The sequence below is a fragment of the Vespa velutina genome, chromosome 7, assembly GCF_912470025.1.
Source record: "Vespa velutina chromosome 7, iVesVel2.1, whole genome shotgun sequence".
Taxonomy (NCBI): domain Eukaryota; kingdom Metazoa; phylum Arthropoda; class Insecta; order Hymenoptera; family Vespidae; genus Vespa; species Vespa velutina.
In genome coordinates this window covers 4,845,060-4,863,912 of record NC_062194.1, presented here as the reverse complement: position 1 = coordinate 4,863,912, position 18,853 = coordinate 4,845,060, and the positions used below count along the sequence as shown (strand labels likewise).

Here is an 18,853-nt window from a genome sequence, read left to right as displayed (position 1 = left end):
GTTGAATTCTTAATGTCAGTTCCTACTCCGTATTGTCCATTTCCACGCGATCATTCCTTTACAAAAGAGGAGTCCTTAACGCGTCTTACCTAAATTTTTATTGACTCGACCGGCTTACTTGCCGTTATAACAGCCATGTGTATTTCGAAATGCGTCAAGCGGATTTTTAGGACGTGCCGTGCAGGTTTAGGGCATTTGACAGAATGGCTATGCATGGAAGTTAGCGGTACTATGGAATCTTCTTTATCAAAATTTATAGAGAATTATATATAAATTCTATAAAATTTCGGATAAATTTTATTATATTAAGATGTTATGTTTGTAACAGATATGAAAAAAACATATATCTAAATTAATTTCTTAACCACATTTCATTCATTTTTTACAAACAAAATATTTCATTTATTATATATATATATATATATATATATATATATATATATATATATATATATATATTCAGTTATAGAAGAAAGTAAATATATTTATTAAATATTAAAAATACATATGTATATGCAAGAGATATCGTAAATAAAAATGCACGTATTAAATTTCCAGGATGTAAAATGCGAGGCACCGCTCGTCGACAGTAGTGCGTTGCCATTGGAGCACAGATCGGTTTATGGTCCACCTGCACAATATGGACCACCCACATCGCATGGAGCCGAAGAGAATTGGCCTTTGGCTTCGCCTGATACACCGCAGATAAAACATCTACAGGTGCAGTGCGAGAAGACGCATATGCGTGTTAATATCGAATTTGATCGGCCCTTTTACGGGATGATATTCAGTAAGGGCTTTTATTCGGACCCTCATTGCGTTCATCTCAAACCAGGCACCGGTCATTTGAGCGCAACTTTCGAGATTTTTTTGAATTCATGCGGCATGACATCGTCGGCCAATCACAACGTAGCCGCTTATGGAGCACCTACGCCATCGGGTAGTTACGTTGAAAATACGATCATCGTTCAATACGATCGTTATGTTCAAGAAGTTTGGGATCAGGCCAGGAAACTTCGTTGCACGTGGTACGATTACTATGAGAAGCAAGTTAATTTTAGGCCGTTCCAAGTAGACATGTTGCACGCTGTAACAGCTAACTTCCTTGGAGATAATCTACAATGTTGGATGCAAATACAAGTCGGCAAAGGACCATGGGCTAGCGAGGTTTCCGGTATCGTTAAAATCGGACAGACCATGACCATGGTACTTGCTATCAAGGACGTAGAAAATAAATTTGATATGCTGGTCAGAAACTGTGTTGCCCATGACGGCAAGAGAGCACCGATTCAGTTGGTCGATCAGTACGGCTGCGTCGTCAGGCCAAAGATTATGTCCAGGTAGAATATTATTATTATTATTATTATTATAGTATTATTATAATATCGTCATCCCCTTTGTTATTTTAATTTTTAATACAAATGTCGATAACGTTATTGTTTTTATTTGATTTAAAGGTTCCACAAAGTGAAGAATTTCGGGCCAAGTGCTTCCGTCGTTAGTTTTGCTTATTTCCAAGCCTTCAAATTCCCCGACAGTATGAACGTACATTTCCAATGTGTGATTCAAGTTTGTCGTTACAATTGTCCCGAATTGAAGTGCGGTCATCCGGGCTTGGAATATGGAGCACCTGCTGCTCCGTTGTCTCAGGATTACGGCACTCCGGCTCACCAAAGCGTGTCCTCCGAATATGGACAACCCCCATTGCCAGAGTACAGTGTACCACCCGCATATCCTGATCCCAGGCATCCTAGTGGACCAGCTGGTGCTTACAGGTAATAGAGAAGTTCTATTTATCTATATATTTAATAATTTTGTTAATATCTTTCTTTCTTTTTATATTTGAAATTGATAAATTTTAACATCGATAACAATGTTGTCTCTCTTTTTTTTTTTTTTTTCTTTTTCTTTCGAATCGATCAGCGAGCCCAATCCAGACGTGGTCCCAGCACCTCAAGCACAAACGTCGTCATCGTCGCCAAGTTCGACGCCTGGCGATGCGACCGCGAGTAGTTCACCTCAGAGTCCTCATGATAACATTCATCTCCCTCCACCTCCTCTACCCGGTCATCCAGTTGGAGCTTATCAAACGGTTAAAAGAAAAGGTACGGCTGGCTCGGAGGAGCTCGAGGGTAACCTAGCCACCCTCGGAGGCCGACCGAGGTCGGTCGAAGGTTTTCCAGCTGAGCTTAGGGGAGCTCGAAGACGAAGGCATGATCGTTTAGAGGAAGACGATGACGTAAGTTATTCTTATCTATATCATCGAAATGTTAACGATTTATTATTCAGATTTATTTCTTAACTTTATTTATTTATTTAAGATAATAAATGAAATAGCAATATTCATTCAATTAAATGGAATTAATTTAATTACATTGTACAATTTCGTTGATTCAAATCCATCCAATCGATTTATTTATTACGATTTGAAATGATTTCAATATTAACATTAGGACATTATATATTTTGACGTTTCAGAGTTTCTATCATACCGTCACTCTAGTCACGAATCACGTGTACAAGCGAGCTGCCCAAGAGATGACTGACGTGAACACGTCGAGGATAATCCAAGTGGTTGCACCCGGTGACGTGAACTTTGCACTGGGCACGACGAATTCGAACAATGATACGACAGTAGTAATACAAAATGCTAGCGCCTCGACTGATCCTGAAACGATTTGTATGAGTTTACCAGGGTTCGTTGGGGGTTTAGTGATGTTGCTACTTGTAGTCGTTGTAGCCTCTCTCGTGGCTGCTTTCCTATTCGTCAGGGTACGTTCGGTCGATCGAAAGAACGTTGGCATTGGAAGCACCTTCGTTCATCCGGCATACGCCACTGAAAATTGTACCGTACCGAATCCTGAGTTCATCAAGGTCGCCAATTGAGAAGAGGCGTTCTTGCGTCAGACCACTTAAGGACCTCGAATAAGGACCTTTACGTTGGAAGGAGGGAACGTCGACGATCCTAAAGGAAAGGACACCCTTGGGACCCGCTCGTCGAGACGTTATTTCGTTCACGACTCGAAATTCATCGAGGATTCCTTCTTCTTATTCCTTTTATCCCTTTTACTTCTTCCTCTTCTTCCTCTTCTTCTTCTTCTTCTTCTTCTTCTTCTTTTTCTTCTCCCGTTTCTTCATATTCGTCGCTTATCGAATCGTTTCCCTTGAAATCAGGATTCCTATCTCCTTCTTTCTCTTTCTTTTACTTTATTTCTTTCTTTCTCTCTTTCTCCTTCCATTCTCGTACGATCAAATTCTCCGCAGAGATATCGGGATAGTTCGAGTAGACATTCGGTCATATCGACTTTTCAAGTTGGAAGAAACTTTCTCGTTCGTATTCTGGACCAAATTTCTCGTGTTAATCGATGAGGAAAATGGAGAATGGGAATGTTCTTTGGTTAAAATTTCAAGTTATGAGAGACTAAAGTTAGATCAAATGTTTCACATTTATCGACGTACTCTTCAACGAAGATCGAAGATATGTACTTTTTCTTTTCTTTTTTTTTTTTCTTTTTCTTTTCTCCTTTCTTTTTTCCTTTCGTATAGATGAGAAAATAGACCGTTTTTTATGATCGGTCGAGAACGAAAGTAATCGAGATAGCGTTTATCGAGAGAGCGAGTCATCTTCCACGTTAAGTTGTTAATACACCTGCGATTTTGCCAATGAATATGTAAGATCGCAAGAGTATCGGCTACTTTAGTTTTCGAAGAACATTGTATATAAATTCGCAGGCCATTCGATTGTCTTCGAAACTTTCAATTGAAATTCGCACAAAATCCTGCGCTTCCGACCATCACCCCGTGCACTTTTTATTATTTATATATTCACCCACTCACTCACCCACTCACACATACACATACACACTTATATACATGATGTTTCATTTTAAATCGAACCTTTAATTATTATTACCGTATAGAGTGGTATGGAAAAAATAAACAAAAAACAAAAGAAATGTGATTTAACTCGAATTTGCATCGTCGTTCGAAGAGGGAAAATGTCGTGATAAAAAGATTAGATGTATTTTTTTTAAGATCAATCTTTTCTTTTTTTTTTTTGTTTTTTTTTTTTTTTTTTTTGAGATACCAACATCTTCGATATTCCTTTTTGATGGAATATATTTTTGTTACGACGTCACGATAGCTCTCATAATGAAATAAACTGGAGGATATTGCTGGTTTTTCTTTTTTTTTTTTTTCTTTTTCTGTTTTATTTGTTTTACATCGAGACGAGGTGAAATGAAAAAAAAAAAAAAAAAAAAAAAAAAAAAATTCATTTTCGTGTCATCCCTTGCGTTTTCCCTTCGAATGAAATTTCGTCTTGGAATAAATTTCTTTTTTATTTATTTATTTATTTTTTTTTTTCTAATATCAACTCGATCCAAAGGAAAATATTTAAAGTATTCGATTTTAAAATGAAATAATATGTGTATACGTATCATACACGTGTATCGAATCGTATGCCTCTTGTTTCACTTGAAATAATTTCGTATCATCCTCATCGTAGCTCAGGACGTATCGCAAACTTCACGATTTGTCGCCATCGCGAAAAGTTCGTCGAAGTTCGCCTCATTAGGCGACCTCTTATTATTTAAGAATTTTCTATTTATTTTGTCTTCGTTATTTTTAGTTTATTCTTAATAAAAATACACGTACATACATACATACATACATACATACATATATACATACATACATACATACATACATACATGCATTCTCTTTTTCCACTTTTCTTTTTTTTTCATTTCATTCTCATCCCATCGATCGATCTAACTCTAATTTATTTTATTTTTTTTTTTTTTTTCTCGAAATCTCAATCTTTTTCCTCTCCTACGTGTCTCTTCCCCCCGCCCTCTCCCCCGGCCCTTTATTATATATTTCGTTTAACGTTTAAGTTATAACGAGAAGAAAATAAGAAAAATATTCCCGCGTCGAGGGAATATTGTATTACGTATGTGTTTTAAGCACACCACCCCTAACACACGAGACAGACAGTTTTTATTAATTATTTTTTTTGTTTCTATTCTTTTAATTTTTTTTTTTTTTGTTTATTTTTTTTTCTCTCTCTCTTTAAGTTGAAAAACAAAGGACCGAAAAAAGGCACACGAATATACACCACCATCATATCACGAACGAATATATTGTACGATGAAGAAACATGGATTTCTTTTTTTTTTTGTCTTTTTTTCCTTTCTGTTTGTTTTTTTTTTTTTTTTTTTTTGCGCGCGCGCGATCGATACTCGCAAACGAGCTGACATCACATTTATTGTACGTACGTATGTGTTGTATTACACGCCTCACGAAACGAAATAGAGGATGAGCGTGTACGAGACATTATATTCTCGAATTATTTGATAATTATTTTAATAACATTGATCATTTTTATCTATACGTCTATCTAGGCGTTAATGTTTTTTCTTTTCTACTTTCCCGTCGACCTTTGTACTACACTCATAATTGATAATTAAATTTGTTCTAATTAATGATTAACGATTAAGGATTGAATGTTTCAATTAAAAAAAAAAAAAAAAAAAAAAAAAAAAAAAAAAAATGTAATTGTATCTGTAATCATTAATATGGACATCAAATTGAAATTTTCATTTGTTTGACGAAAGGAAAAAATAGTCACATGTAAATACATGTAAATACTATTCCAAGTAAGGGTTTGTATATACATACATACATATATATTTTTCAAATGGACAATTTTCAAATATTTTATGGAAAGAGAGGATAAACGATTGATTAGAAATAGAATCGTTAAATTAAAAAAGAGAAGTATTATCATTTCTGATCATCGACGAGTCATTAGTTTTATCGATTCATTAATTTTTTAATTGTAACATTTTGATTGGTTAAAAAGCGTAAAACTTTGAATCGATGGATATAGGAAAATTCAGATGAAATTAGATGGTATAGTAAATTTAACATGCAACAACAGAGTTTGTTGAGAGAACATTATATACACTGAGGTACGTTGGAAATGCTGTTGCTTTACGAGCAAGAATAGACAATGTGGAAGGTCTTACGGTAACGACCTTCTCATGGTAATTTCCTTTACCTTGTAAGAGTCGATAGAGAGATGTTATAGCTCGTTGGATAATATCGTGTTATGGCAAAGGTTGAAAATCCATCTTGAGTACTCATTAAGGTATGTATATTGCGTTAAAAATATTTTGGTGTATTAAGAAAATCAATTATCAGATACTAAGAAGTCATTTAAAAGCGAAATTTGCGAAATTCGTATTGTTTCTATTTCATTAATATTACAAATTAGATTAGTGAATAATTATTTTTGTGTACTTTTAAATGAGGTCTTGTATTTTTCCAATATAATCTTACGTTGTCTCGCGCATCTTTTAACGTATTGGATTTCTCGTGACAAATTGTAAAGACTACTATCGGTTCTTACATTTTTTTCCCAAGAATCATGGAATCTACATCTGGAAGGAAAAGAAGAAGAAGAAGAAAAAAAAAAGAAATAAATAAATAAAAGAAGAAAGAACGTTTAATCGTTTCGAAAAAAATATTACTTTAGAAATTCTATAAATGTATTAACGATAACGTTGATTTATGAAATTAATAGAATACTCGTGTAGAATTGGTTTACCTTTGTACAGCAGCTTTTTTCCAATTTGTAGTATCCTCATGATAGGATTTCAATTTTTTTTCATAATTTAATATCGTTCCTAGTTCTATCCTATGACGTGTAAAATATTATTATTACGATTAATTTTAAATTTAATCTTTATCATCGACGTCATCATTTACGTACCTTATGCTTCTAGTACCGGCGAAAAATTTCAGATTGATATTTTTACGATCGAGAATTCGAAAACTCAAATATTTGTTTAATTTCATACAGATTATTTTTATGGTCTTGTTGTCTTTTTCCATTGAGTGAAAGATTCTTCTCTTGTCGTTAAAGAACCTGACCGACAGAGAGACAGCGACCGTAAGCAATAACCCTTACTTGAACTCAAGTCGATCTACTTTTTTATTCCGTACGTACTCGGATTCGAGATACTTCTCGCGTTCCTCGACAACAGCATTAACAACAACAACGGGTTTCTGCTCGTCATTTGTGACTTCCGCTTTTTCTCTGTTTCTTGGGGTCATCGTAGAGGGCAACGAAGTTTTCGTGATTTCGTTACTAATGTGAATCAATCGAAAAATTTCAACCCACCGATAATATAAAAAATATATTAAAGGGATACTCGTTAGAGATTTTAAGGATTATATTACGTACCTTTTAAGATTTTTTTTCAAGGACGGAAATAATTCTTCCAAATCACTCGTCGATCTTATCTACGAATATTTTCACGTAATTTTTAACATTCGACTGATGATCATCATAAATTTTTCTTCTTATTTGCAATGATAATGAGTAGAAAGAAAAAAAAAAAAAATAACTATATAAAAACTATATAAAAAATATATTTGACAATTCCAAGACAAAAAATCTTACGAGTATTGTACAATTTCTTACAATCATTCTTTTTATTCGATCCGATTTATAATTTTTGTCTCTCCTCCTTTTTATCCTTTCTTTTGAATTTTTTTTATTTATAAAAAAAATTGTACGATAGATCAAGACATTCATTATAGTTTATTCGATAAGTATGATATTCTATATTATTGGATCCAATATTATGTTCAATTATTATCGGCATTTATTATGTAAGATGTTTCAATCGATATAATATATTATATATGTAAGTATATACTAACCGAATATACGTTTTCAATGATCGGTTCCTCGACATTGCTACTCCAAGTCCATAGAAAGGGCAATCCTCCAGGATTATCCCTCCAAATACCCCCGATCTGATTATAAGAAAGTCTGAGGAAATAATCAAGAAAGAGGGATACAGAATGTAATTAAAAAAAGTCATTGGTTCAAAATTAAAAAATTTGCTCGTCTTTCTTCTTCTTCCTTTTTTCTTCGTTCTTTTTTTTCTTTTTTTTTTTTTTTTTTTTTTTTTTTTTTTTTTTTATTTTTCTATCACTTTTATTTTCCATCTCTTTTGTTTTTCTATTTTTGTTTCTTTTTCTTTCTTTCATGTTTTATTTTTTACACATTCTTCTCGAAACACAAACCTCGTGATGCCATTTTCGTCGAGGATAACACCGTTCCCGAGACTATCGAAAACGGCGATTATTTGCGGCTTCCTCACGACACCCACAATGTCCTTGCCTCCTGGCGTGAATACAGTATACATGTCATCTTGAAATTCATTAAATTACGAAATTCATTTTTAAAGATCGTTTTCTGTCCAATACGAAATTTCATATATATGGGAAATACTTTTGGAGGATAAAAAAATATCGAAGGAATTATTTTTCTATCGAAATCTAGGATAAAAAATATTTTCCTTTTTATAAGAATATAAAGGCTATTCCGAATGAAACATACAGACGTATTAAATATATAGGTAAATTATCGTCTTAAGATTATTTTCAAATTTTTCCCACATTCATGCGAACCCGTGTAACTAAAAAAAAAAAAAAAAAAAAAAAAAAAAAAAAAAAAAGAAAAAAGAAACCGAACAAAACAAAATAGAACAAGAAAACTATTACAAAGAAAAATAAAAAAAAAAAAATATATATATATATATATATGTATATATATTGTAGCGAAGATATAGAAGGTACGATAAAAATGTACGAATTGTATCGGAAGTCAACAATCAATTACATTCTCGATTTTCCGGCTTGTGAAGTTTTACGGCTGTCCGGCCATTCGGATAGAAAACCTTGCCCGTTTCGTCGGGATGGAAGCTCAAGAAGGGCGTGACGCCATCTTCGTAATATCTTCTTTCTTCGTATCGGTATTTCTTGAACCTGAAGAGGCCGAAGAGTAGACACGAAGAGAAGAGTATTACGATTAATTGCGACAAATTGCAGAAGTTCGCTCATCGTAGTAAATTAAAACGCTATGTTCCTCGCTAATATCGTCTTATTAAGCCTCGCTATCCTCCTTCTTCTCCATCCTCCTTCCCCTCAGATCTATTCCCTGCCTCATCATCCCCTCCAAATTTACCACCACCATCACCACCACCACCACCATCACCACCACCACCACCACCATCACCATCACCAACCCACCACCCTACCATATCCCAACCCATCCCTCTATCTCGCGCTAATTGTTAACTCGTTAGTAAGTAATAGAGAAGTTATTCTCAAGGAACAATGTAATAACGAGAGTTAACGAGATTCCGTCACGTTCTCCGCGTTCAACCTTCTTTCGATCTTTTATAATATAGCACGTCGTTTATGAAAATTGCCTCTCTCTTTTTCTATCTTTCTCTCTTTTTCTCTATCGTCATCTCTCCCCCTCTCTCTAGCTTTATCTCTGTAAATTAGAACTCTTTGGCGAAAGAGTTAAATGTAAATCCATGAATATTACACGAGTACTTTAATTCGAGTACTATTCGTTCATCCCACCCCTTATATAACATATAATTACTCATTATTTTGTTTCACGTTTTATCTATTTTCATGTGTCTTGTTTTTCGCTTTTCTTTGTTGCTTCCTTTTTACTGATTTTTTTTTCTTTTTCTCTCTCTCTTTTTTTTTTTTTTTTTTTTTTTTTTTTTTTTTTTTTTTAATCTAATCGGCACTAGTTTTTATTTAATGAGATCTCCTCCATTCTTCGCTCATGTAAACTCATTCATTTTTTACGTTTCAATTCGATCCAGGTCAGGCTTGTTCGTTGTTATTTTGTTTGCGCCATTTTTCTTTTCGAGGGGAATTATGAAACGTAAAAAAAAAGAAAAAAAAAAAAAAAGAAAAAATATGAAAAAAAAAAGAAAAGCTGCACACGCGCTCAAACTTCTCGGTATGTAGACCGTGACTAACGAGAATGTGAAATAATTTACATATGATTTATCATCGAAATGCAAAATTAAAAATAGAAACGAAGGATGTAGATGAAATAGAGAATAATTATCGAAATACGATACGTAAATTTCTACGTACCAATCCAAATGAGGTTTCGCCATCTTGCTTTCGTAGAGATATATTTTCCTCATAAATTTCCTAATAGGCAACACGGTCCAGCCAAGCTTCACGAAGTGCTCATTCGATAATTGGTATTCGATCGTGTTTGGAGAGCCTACAAAGTAGGAATCTGCGAAACAGGATATATACACACGGATGCCATTACAAATCACATTATTCGACTATGCAGTGAGTTAATTACGAAATACGATTGGCCAACCACTCGAAGGAATCTCGATTGACTGACGACAATCGATATCGAATATTGTACATGCGTAGATTCGTTCGAAATATCGTTCTATTGCAGTTAAACGTCCTTTGTTAAATTTTTTTCCTTTCTTTCTTTCTTTCTCTTTTTTTTTTCTTTTTGTTTTTTTTTCTTTTTTTTTTTTTTTTTTTTTTTTTTTTTGGTTATCTTTACCAATTCCGTTTTGAAAGGGTAGCGAAGCGATTTTTCGATAACGAGACTCGTTCTTCCTTGTAAAATCTTCGTCAGTGGTTAAACTTGATTCCATGAACTTTGAACCTTTTGATTTTGCGCGCTTCGTATCTTTATCTTTGATATTATTTCCAAGTTCTGAATCAAACGTCGACTTCTCCGTACCTAAAGTTAAATATCATTTCTTTCATTTCATTTTCTCTCTCACTTTCTCTCTCTCTCTCTCTCTCTCTCTGTCTCTCTCTCTCTCTCTCTCTCGCTCTCTTTATTTTTTAATATATCTTTATTTCTTTTTCTATATCTCTTAATGTCTATTTCTTTTTTGATCGATTGTAAACTCTTATATAATTCTCAGACTCGAAATGAAACGAAGAAGAAACGAAGAGATATTATACTTTTAGGAAACAGCAGATCAGTTATAAGTCTGACTAGGTCAAATTTTAGATTTATGTCGACTAAGCACTTTTATTCGATTTAACGAGTAACTATATTCTATATAACGAGAGAACATTCCCAGAGCGAAAATTTATTTTCCTTTCAAATCTTTAAAAACGTTTGGGTAGAATTAAAAATTGTTTATCTCTTTTTGCTAATGAACAAATTAAAATATGTATATGCAATAATGCCGGCAAAATTGTTTACGGAATAAAATACAAACGATAAATTATGTTAACGTTAATTTCTATAGAAGATTCGGACGAGATATTGTTAATTAATTACAAAAAATAATTTAACGATGTTTAAATACGAAATGAAAAATTATGAGTCTGATCAATCGATCGTTCGATCAAATTTAACACTTTCGTAGATACTTAAATTTAATCGAATTAATGTTTTTATTATTCTCTATTTACGTTGCCAGACGTGATCGATTATTATTATTAAAAAAATAAAAGAAAAATAAAAAAATAAAAAAAAAAAAAAGAGGAAAAAGAAATGGATGCTTTAAGAAAGAAAATAAAAAGAAAAGATAAGTAACACATTTCCTTGGCGTTTCTCACTAAACTACGAAAAATGCTTACCCATTTTATATTTCTTTCCCGAATGAAGATTTCGCGTATCGTCGTTACTCTCGTTTCTCTCACGAACGTTCTTTCGTTTTTCACGATTTCGAAGAAAATTTTTTTCCTCATCACCGTCACGATACGCCCATTCGCTTTCCCTGTCAAGCACATCTCCCTTTTTCGGCACAACTACCGAGGACGTCTTATTCCCTTTTCCTTCTGATTGACGATAAGTCTCCTTAGTCTTTCTACGAGGAGTCATTTCTTCGTCCTTTTCGATCTCCTTCCACCCTTCTCGAGGTCGACGTGTAAGAGGAATTTTTTCATTCGTACGATCATGGATCATTTTGCCAGGACGCTCTTGACCTCTGCTCCTATTCAATCTCCCTCGAGAATCTTCTTCTTTTCCTCGAATATTCTTTCTATCCGTTTTTATCTCTTTCTCTTTGAAGTTACTCACTTTAAACGTATAACCAAGACGATTTCGATTTTTAATCAAATATTTTTCATCGTATTTATTGCCATTTATAATACGTTTATTGTCATTGTCACCGTTATCATAATTATCGTAATATTTATAATCGTATTTATCGTGATATTTGTAATTTTTTTTATCGTAATATTTGTAATCATACGTTTTCTCTCGATTAACGTCGGATTTGATTCCTTGTACGTTCTGATAAAAGAAATCTTTTCAAATATGATTTATAATTAATTGAAGATATTGAAAAGTCGAGAACATTGAGAGTATATTTTTTTTCTTTCTTTTTCTTTTTTTTTTTTTTTTTTTTTTTTTTTTTTTTTTTTTTTCTTGAAACACCAATTATAAATAAATGTCATACAATCAAAAGAAATATATTCTTCTTTCTCGACTAGTCGATTTATTTAAAATCAAATTTTTTACCAATGATCGATCGTCATTAATGATGTTGCCATTAATAGAGTTGCTTTTAGATCGTTCCCATTTTTTCCACAAACCATGGAGATGTTCGGCATCTTTGCAAAATGATTCGTAGCATACGGGTGGTAAGAACTTTTGGATTATACGAAAGTCAATAATTAAAGACAATTAATTTATCAATTGATTTTGTCAGCTTAAATAAATGGTTATTATATGGCTTACCAATTTACGAACTACGTCATTGATAGCGTCATCACAAAATCCACAAAGAATCGTACGTTTCAAACATTTTTCCTCGGATTTCAAACAGTTAGTGTCGTGCGAATGGACTTTCTTGCAACGCCTTACGCATTTTTTAGGAATACGTGATCTTGAAAATATATATGTGTCGATTAAAAAATGTTAACGTAGATTAAAATTAATATTAGAAGAAAGATTTTACTCGGAAAGTATGGTATCGTTGATTGACATTCGATAGACAATAAATAAAGTTATTAAGATCGGTCGAATATGAAGAATTAAATTATTTATGGGAGAAAATTTGCGGTATTACCGCATATATTCTTTTTATATGCCATGATTGAGTAGCTGATTGTTTACGAATTTGTACAAAAACGGAATGTATTTTTGATCGATGAATCGACATGTCGATAATTTTATGGGCATCTGTTTTTTTTTTTTTAATATATATATATATATATATATATATATATATATATCGATGTTAAATCGATTAATATCGATAGAATTTTATATCAGCGAATATCCATTGCTACTTAGTTCGAGCTCTTTGAAAATCCTAATAAACTGAATAGTGCTTCTTTATTTCCAGTTGGAAAAAAAAATGTATTCACCGATGTTGAATATAAAAGACGAAAGCAATTTTCTAACAGTCAGTCTTACCACGACATAGAAAAGAGAAAAAGGCTGCCTTTCTAATATTTATAGAAGCCTTTACGGCGCCTTGTGTAATTTATTTCCTGGCAAACAAGGTTCTACACTTTTATAAAGCCTTCTTTCCTTCTCTATATCCCTCTCTTTCTCGCTTTATAATGAAACAGCGATATTGGTTTGAATATGACAAGAAACTTGGGGGAGAGAAACGGGAAGCATTAAAAAAGAAGAAAGAAAAAAGGAAGAAAGAAAGAAAGAGAGAGAGAGAGAGAGAGAGAGAGAAAGAGAGAGAGAGAGAGAAACAACGAATTAAATGTATCCCTCTTTTGAAAATTAATGTACGAGCAGCGTTGAAGCAAAATAAGATTGTCGTATCTAAAATCGATTATATCACTCAATGTAAATACCATGAAAATTTTAAGTAGAATTAAAAGTTAACATTATGCAAAATGATGATTGTAATAATAATAATGAAAATTTTTTTTAAAGACATTAATGAATATTATAATAATGTGAAATAAAGGGAAAAAGAAAAAGGTCAGTTTACTTTTATAATTATCAGCTTATATATACATATATTTTTTTTTTTTTTTTTAAATTTGACATTTATTCTCATAGACATAAAATAAGCATAATACTTAAATAATACACATAATCATAGATATATTAGAATCCATATTATATAGTATAATCATACGATATATCGCATAATAATAATACAAAATCATATATAACATAATTAAGATATTGTAATCGTATATGTATATCATATAATCGTAGTATATGATTGTAAAAATTGTATTACATTTTTTTTTATGAATTATCGAGATCGTTCGATGATACATGTAATTAAATTTCAGCTTTAAGTATTAGACGTTCTCGATAGATCGTATTTTTCTTTTATTACGAACTTTTTAGAGTAAAGATCGTGTTCGTTTAGAAAGTTTTTGGAAAATCTCTCTCTCTCTCTCTCTCTCTCTCTCTCTTTCCAACTTTTATTCCGTAGCTGCGGTATTGATAAAATGAAGTTTAATAAACTAAGTTTCTAGTTGGTATCACATATGTGACAAATTGACGAGTTCGTGAGTACTTCGTGGACCCCTCTCTCTCTTTCTCTGTCTCTCTCTCTGTCTCTCTCACTCTTTCTTCTCGTTGCATCTGGGTTTTCTTTACGATAATCGATCGATCATAGATCTATTTTTCACATATCATCTATATATCTTTCGAAACGAAATAATGAAATTTCTGTTAAATAGCAATTTACTTTTTCCATTCGTTTTCAATATAAAACGTTCTTAAAATTGAATTTTCCCTTAAAAATCTTTCGAGATATCATAAAACTTTTTTAAGAAAATTTATTCGTCTTAGACATTTAATTGTAAATAAATTGCAAATTTCTTTTTGTTAGACAATTATCAATTTAAAATATCTTTAAAATGTTCTTTTCCCTAATGAATCTTTAATAATATCAGAAAACTTTGTAAATAAAATTTATTCTCGTTAATATTCTCTGATTCTTCCATATATATATATATATATATATATATATTTAATAAAAAAATATAAAATTTTTAGTATATGAGATAAGTATCGAAGGGCAAGGTGACAAGAGAAAAAAATATTTGATGGGATGAAGTTTAATTCTATTATAGAAGGGAATGCACTTTTGGAAATTTTATCACTTTTACGCAAAGAGAGAGAGAAAAAGAGAGAGAAAGAGAGAAAGAGAGAGGGTGAGGGTGAGAGTGAGGGTGAGGAGGAGAAAGCGGAAAAGAAGGAAACGATCTAGAAAGGACTATTCGCATCTTCTTCCCCATACATACGTTGCCTCTCGACGTAATATTGCAAGAGACGCGACGATATTAATATCCCCTAGACGGAGTGCCACGATACGCGATGTGTGTGCTATGGTATGCGCCATACGAACAGCAACGCGTGCAATAATCGTCAGAGGTAACGAAGCGACTGTACGTTTTAGCATGCGAGAAGCGAAATTATTTTCTAGGAAGAGAATTTAAATACTCTTCGCTTCGCTGACTCGAGCGATATGTATGCGCATATGTACGTATGTATGTTATGTGTGTGTATGTGTGTGTATGTGTGTGTTCGTATGAATATAAAATAGAAATTCTGACAAAAAGGAAATAGAAAAATTTGAAGGATATTATTAAGTCGACGAAGGAATACGAGAAAGATTCAAATCTTCGTAGAAAACAAATTCAATCTCGTTTTCGACATTATATCAATTTACGATAGTTAAAAGTTTTCCGATTTGATTGATTTGATCCGATTTGATTGATACTCACTTAAGAAAATAAATCTTCAATTATTTTATACAGATCATAAATTCATACGAGATTTTATAGTTTTATTATTATTATTATTTTTTTTTTGTTTTTCTTTTTTTTTTTTTTTTTTTTTTTTTTTGGTATATTCACTCGATATGAAAGTTAAAAGATTTGTGATTTAATTTGAAATCTTGCAAATATTAATGTAAATACGTATTTTTTTTAGAACAAATGTTATTTGATAATCAAGAGAGGCTGAGGAATTTTTTTTAAAGAATCTAATCGATTTTTATTTACTATTAATAAAAAATAACAAAAAAAAAATAAAAAAAGAAAAGAAAAAAGAAAAAGAAATACAGTGATTTTCGTTTAATTTTTAATGATCATATCAGATTCCTGTTTATCATTTATAATATAAGAAAAATTGAGAGAACGAACGTTAATGAGTGAAAATTAAAAGGGAAGACATTTTCTATAAACGGGATGAGATTTTCTTACGACAGGATTAACCTCGTCTATTTTTTCCCCTTCTCGTTTCCGAATTCCCAACAAATTGGGACGGTGACTTTAACTAAGGAATCGTGAAAACTTCCAAAGGACACGTTCGCTGCCCTCTCAGTACTTCACTCAGTGCTACCGAAAGCGTAGAAATTCAAAGTGAGTCCTTTGATCTCAATTTGCTCTTTCATAGCACATCTGAACGTTTGATGGTATGTTAAATCAGCCGATCAAAATGCCTCACACTCTGTAATACGTGCGAAATATTAGTTCGATTTAAAAAAGACAAAAAAAAAAATAAATAAATAAAAATAAGAAAGAAACATCTAATGTATCAAACTTCTATAATAACATAATGATTATTTGTGAAGTATGAATTACTTCGAATTTTCTTTTTTTTTTTTTTTTGTTTTTTGAGATCGATTTTCTATATTTGATAAAATTGAATTACCATCATATTTTAATATATTTGAGAAGTATAATATTATTATCGAAGAGAGAGAGAGAGAGAGAGAGAGAGAGAGAGAGAGAGAGAATTTTTAATAGCATCCCATTTCCAAACATCTACTATTACATTCCATATTTCCTAACATTATTATTAATGGAGACAAATAAAGAATGTAACGTCGGAGATATTTTACGAAGAAATAATATAAAATATTAACTGATTTTTTTTTTTTTTTTTTTTGTAATAGTAAACATACAAAGAGGGAAGAATATAGGATTGTATATATAACGAATAGACAATGATCCATTTGGATTCTTATTTTTCACGATCGAGATGACGACTATGGCGTAGGAAAAATGTCCTCGTAAAATTTTATTTTTACTGCTCATGTGTTATCTTTCTCTCTCTCTCTCTCTCTCTCTCTCTCTCTCTCTTTCTTTTTCGCTCTTTCTCTCTTTCTCTCACAAACTCTATCTCTCGACTCTTCAATTATTATTGGATTTATTTCTATTCTTTCGTTTTTCATCCTGATGTTTGAGAAGTCGAACTTTCGACAATGTTTTTTCTTTTTAACATTACGGTTCAATTTGACTACCGTTAATTAGCGTCGCTCGCGGTCGAATTATTCGTTCGAAAGGGTAAAAAGCTCACGTATTTTAAAATGGTGAATACTCTTCATTAATACCATTTTTGGTATCGATTTCGATCGCGATTGTAATCTCTGACAGGGAAAAGATTTCTTTTCTTTCTTTTCACATTGAAATTAACTTTTAATAATTATCTTACAGATATATATATATATATATATATATATATATATATATATATATATATATATATATTATTAGAGTTTTAAATATCTGAGCCCGGAATATAAAAATGGGAATAAAATTTAAATTAATAAAATGTTAATTATCATCATTATATAGTTTAGAAACATGTAAAATATTTTTAAATAGAAAATATATATTTTTATCGTAAAGATAATAGAACATGCAAATTTTTATCAAAATTTTATATTTCCTATAAAAAATGTACTTTTTTTTCAAAGATAACAAACATACGCATACACATAGACATGGATAAATGTTCGACTTTATCGAGTATCGATATTCGACCAATCGAAGTATATTCTTACAATTACAAATTCAGGACGAAAACTGCATTGTTGGATTTAGTTCGAAAACTCGATAACCAGAGATAGGACAGCATCGAATAATTCCCTAGGGGCTACCGTAAAGGATAACCGTAAAATCTAACTGTGGAAGGTTCTCTCTCTCTCTCTCCCTCTCTCTCCCTCTCTCTCTCTCTCTCTCTCTCTTTTTCTCATTTACACCTTTTCGAGCATAGTCCGTGGTCGCTATTGTTGCCAGTTCAATGGTCGTATTCGTGCGATCGTTCTAAGGCGTAAGAGCACTTCCGTGAGATGAGCTCGTCGTCTAGGAGAAAAGTGAGGAAGAAAATTCCCAAGCTTTTCCTCTTTCTCTCTCTCTCTCTCTCTTTCTGTCTCTCTCTTTCTCTCCCTCTCTCTATTTCTCTCCATAGTTTATATCTCGCGTTCTTACAACCAGTTTACGTGGTGCGACCGAGCTTTAGACACCTTGGTATTCAAATATTCAATTACGAAATTGAATCATTAAACAGATAGTATCATTACTACGTCGAACGGAAAACTTATTTATTAAGCTAGTGCTTTTCTAAGTATTGTTATTTTTTATGTATTAATTTCTTACCTATATACGACGTTAAATATTTTATCTATTTTGATCGTAGAGATGCGTACTATATTACCTTCAAAATAATATATTGTAATATAATAAAATACTATGACATAGATGTATTTAATTGAAATTTTATAAACGAAACATTCATTGATAATTGAAAATATGAAGATAAAAGAAAAGAAAAGAAAAAAGAAAAAATAAAAGAAGGAAACAACAAAGAACTCAACTAAAACATATTCTTACTCGCGCGTACATATCAGAGAGATAAAAAAAGTATAAACATTATCGAAGTATTTATTTATTTTGAATCGAGCCAATACAAAATGACATTATAATGTATACGTAATGGTTATGTAAATACACATCTGTCTCCTCGTTAGTACAATTTCGGTGTTAATTCGTGGGATAAATAATCCATTGGGAGGAGGGAATGCACGATTCGTCATCAGTGTCTTTGATAAATCACCGAAGGAAGATTCTCCGTAGGTGGAAGAAGGAGGAAGGTTAGAAGGGAGGAAGGAAAGGAAGGATGGTAGAGAAGTAGGGAGAGGCATGATTCACTCTTGGCATCTCTTCGAAGGAAAGGAAGTACTTACCAAGACGACAGCTAAGATCCCTTGATTCAGGATAAAACGGAGAGTTTGGGTAT

At 32.2% G+C, this 18,853-nt stretch overlaps 2 protein-coding genes across 4 annotated transcripts in view; one reads left to right on the top strand and one right to left on the bottom strand.

Annotated features, from left to right (window-relative positions):
- LOC124950709 (cuticlin-4) overlaps window positions 1-4,710 on the top strand; it is a 51,718-nt gene extending 47,008 nt beyond the window's left edge. For all 3 annotated transcript variants that reach the window (XM_047497850.1, XM_047497851.1, XM_047497852.1), the window contains exons 3-6: window positions 559-1,340; window positions 1,458-1,775; window positions 1,924-2,239; window positions 2,479-4,710. In XM_047497850.1, the coding sequence (XP_047353806.1) occupies window positions 559-1,340; window positions 1,458-1,775; window positions 1,924-2,239; window positions 2,479-2,886 (1,824 nt within the window). In that variant the 3' untranslated portion in view covers window positions 2,887-4,710. The remainder of the gene's footprint in view (window positions 1-558; window positions 1,341-1,457; window positions 1,776-1,923; window positions 2,240-2,478) is intronic.
- A 1,486-nt stretch (window positions 4,711-6,196) lies between these two features.
- LOC124950610 lies at window positions 6,197-11,713 on the bottom strand. The gene is made up of 11 exons (XM_047497569.1): window positions 11,470-11,713; window positions 9,988-10,138; window positions 8,702-8,847; window positions 8,104-8,230; window positions 7,735-7,846; window positions 7,253-7,311; window positions 7,016-7,156; window positions 6,779-6,934; window positions 6,614-6,703; window positions 6,307-6,446; window positions 6,197-6,210 (listed from the first exon to the last, which is right to left on the bottom strand). The coding sequence occupies exons 1-11, from the start codon at window positions 11,711-11,713 to the stop codon at window positions 6,197-6,199; spliced, it is 1,380 nt and encodes a 459-aa protein (XP_047353525.1).
- Between the last annotated feature and the right edge of the window lie 7,140 nt (window positions 11,714-18,853).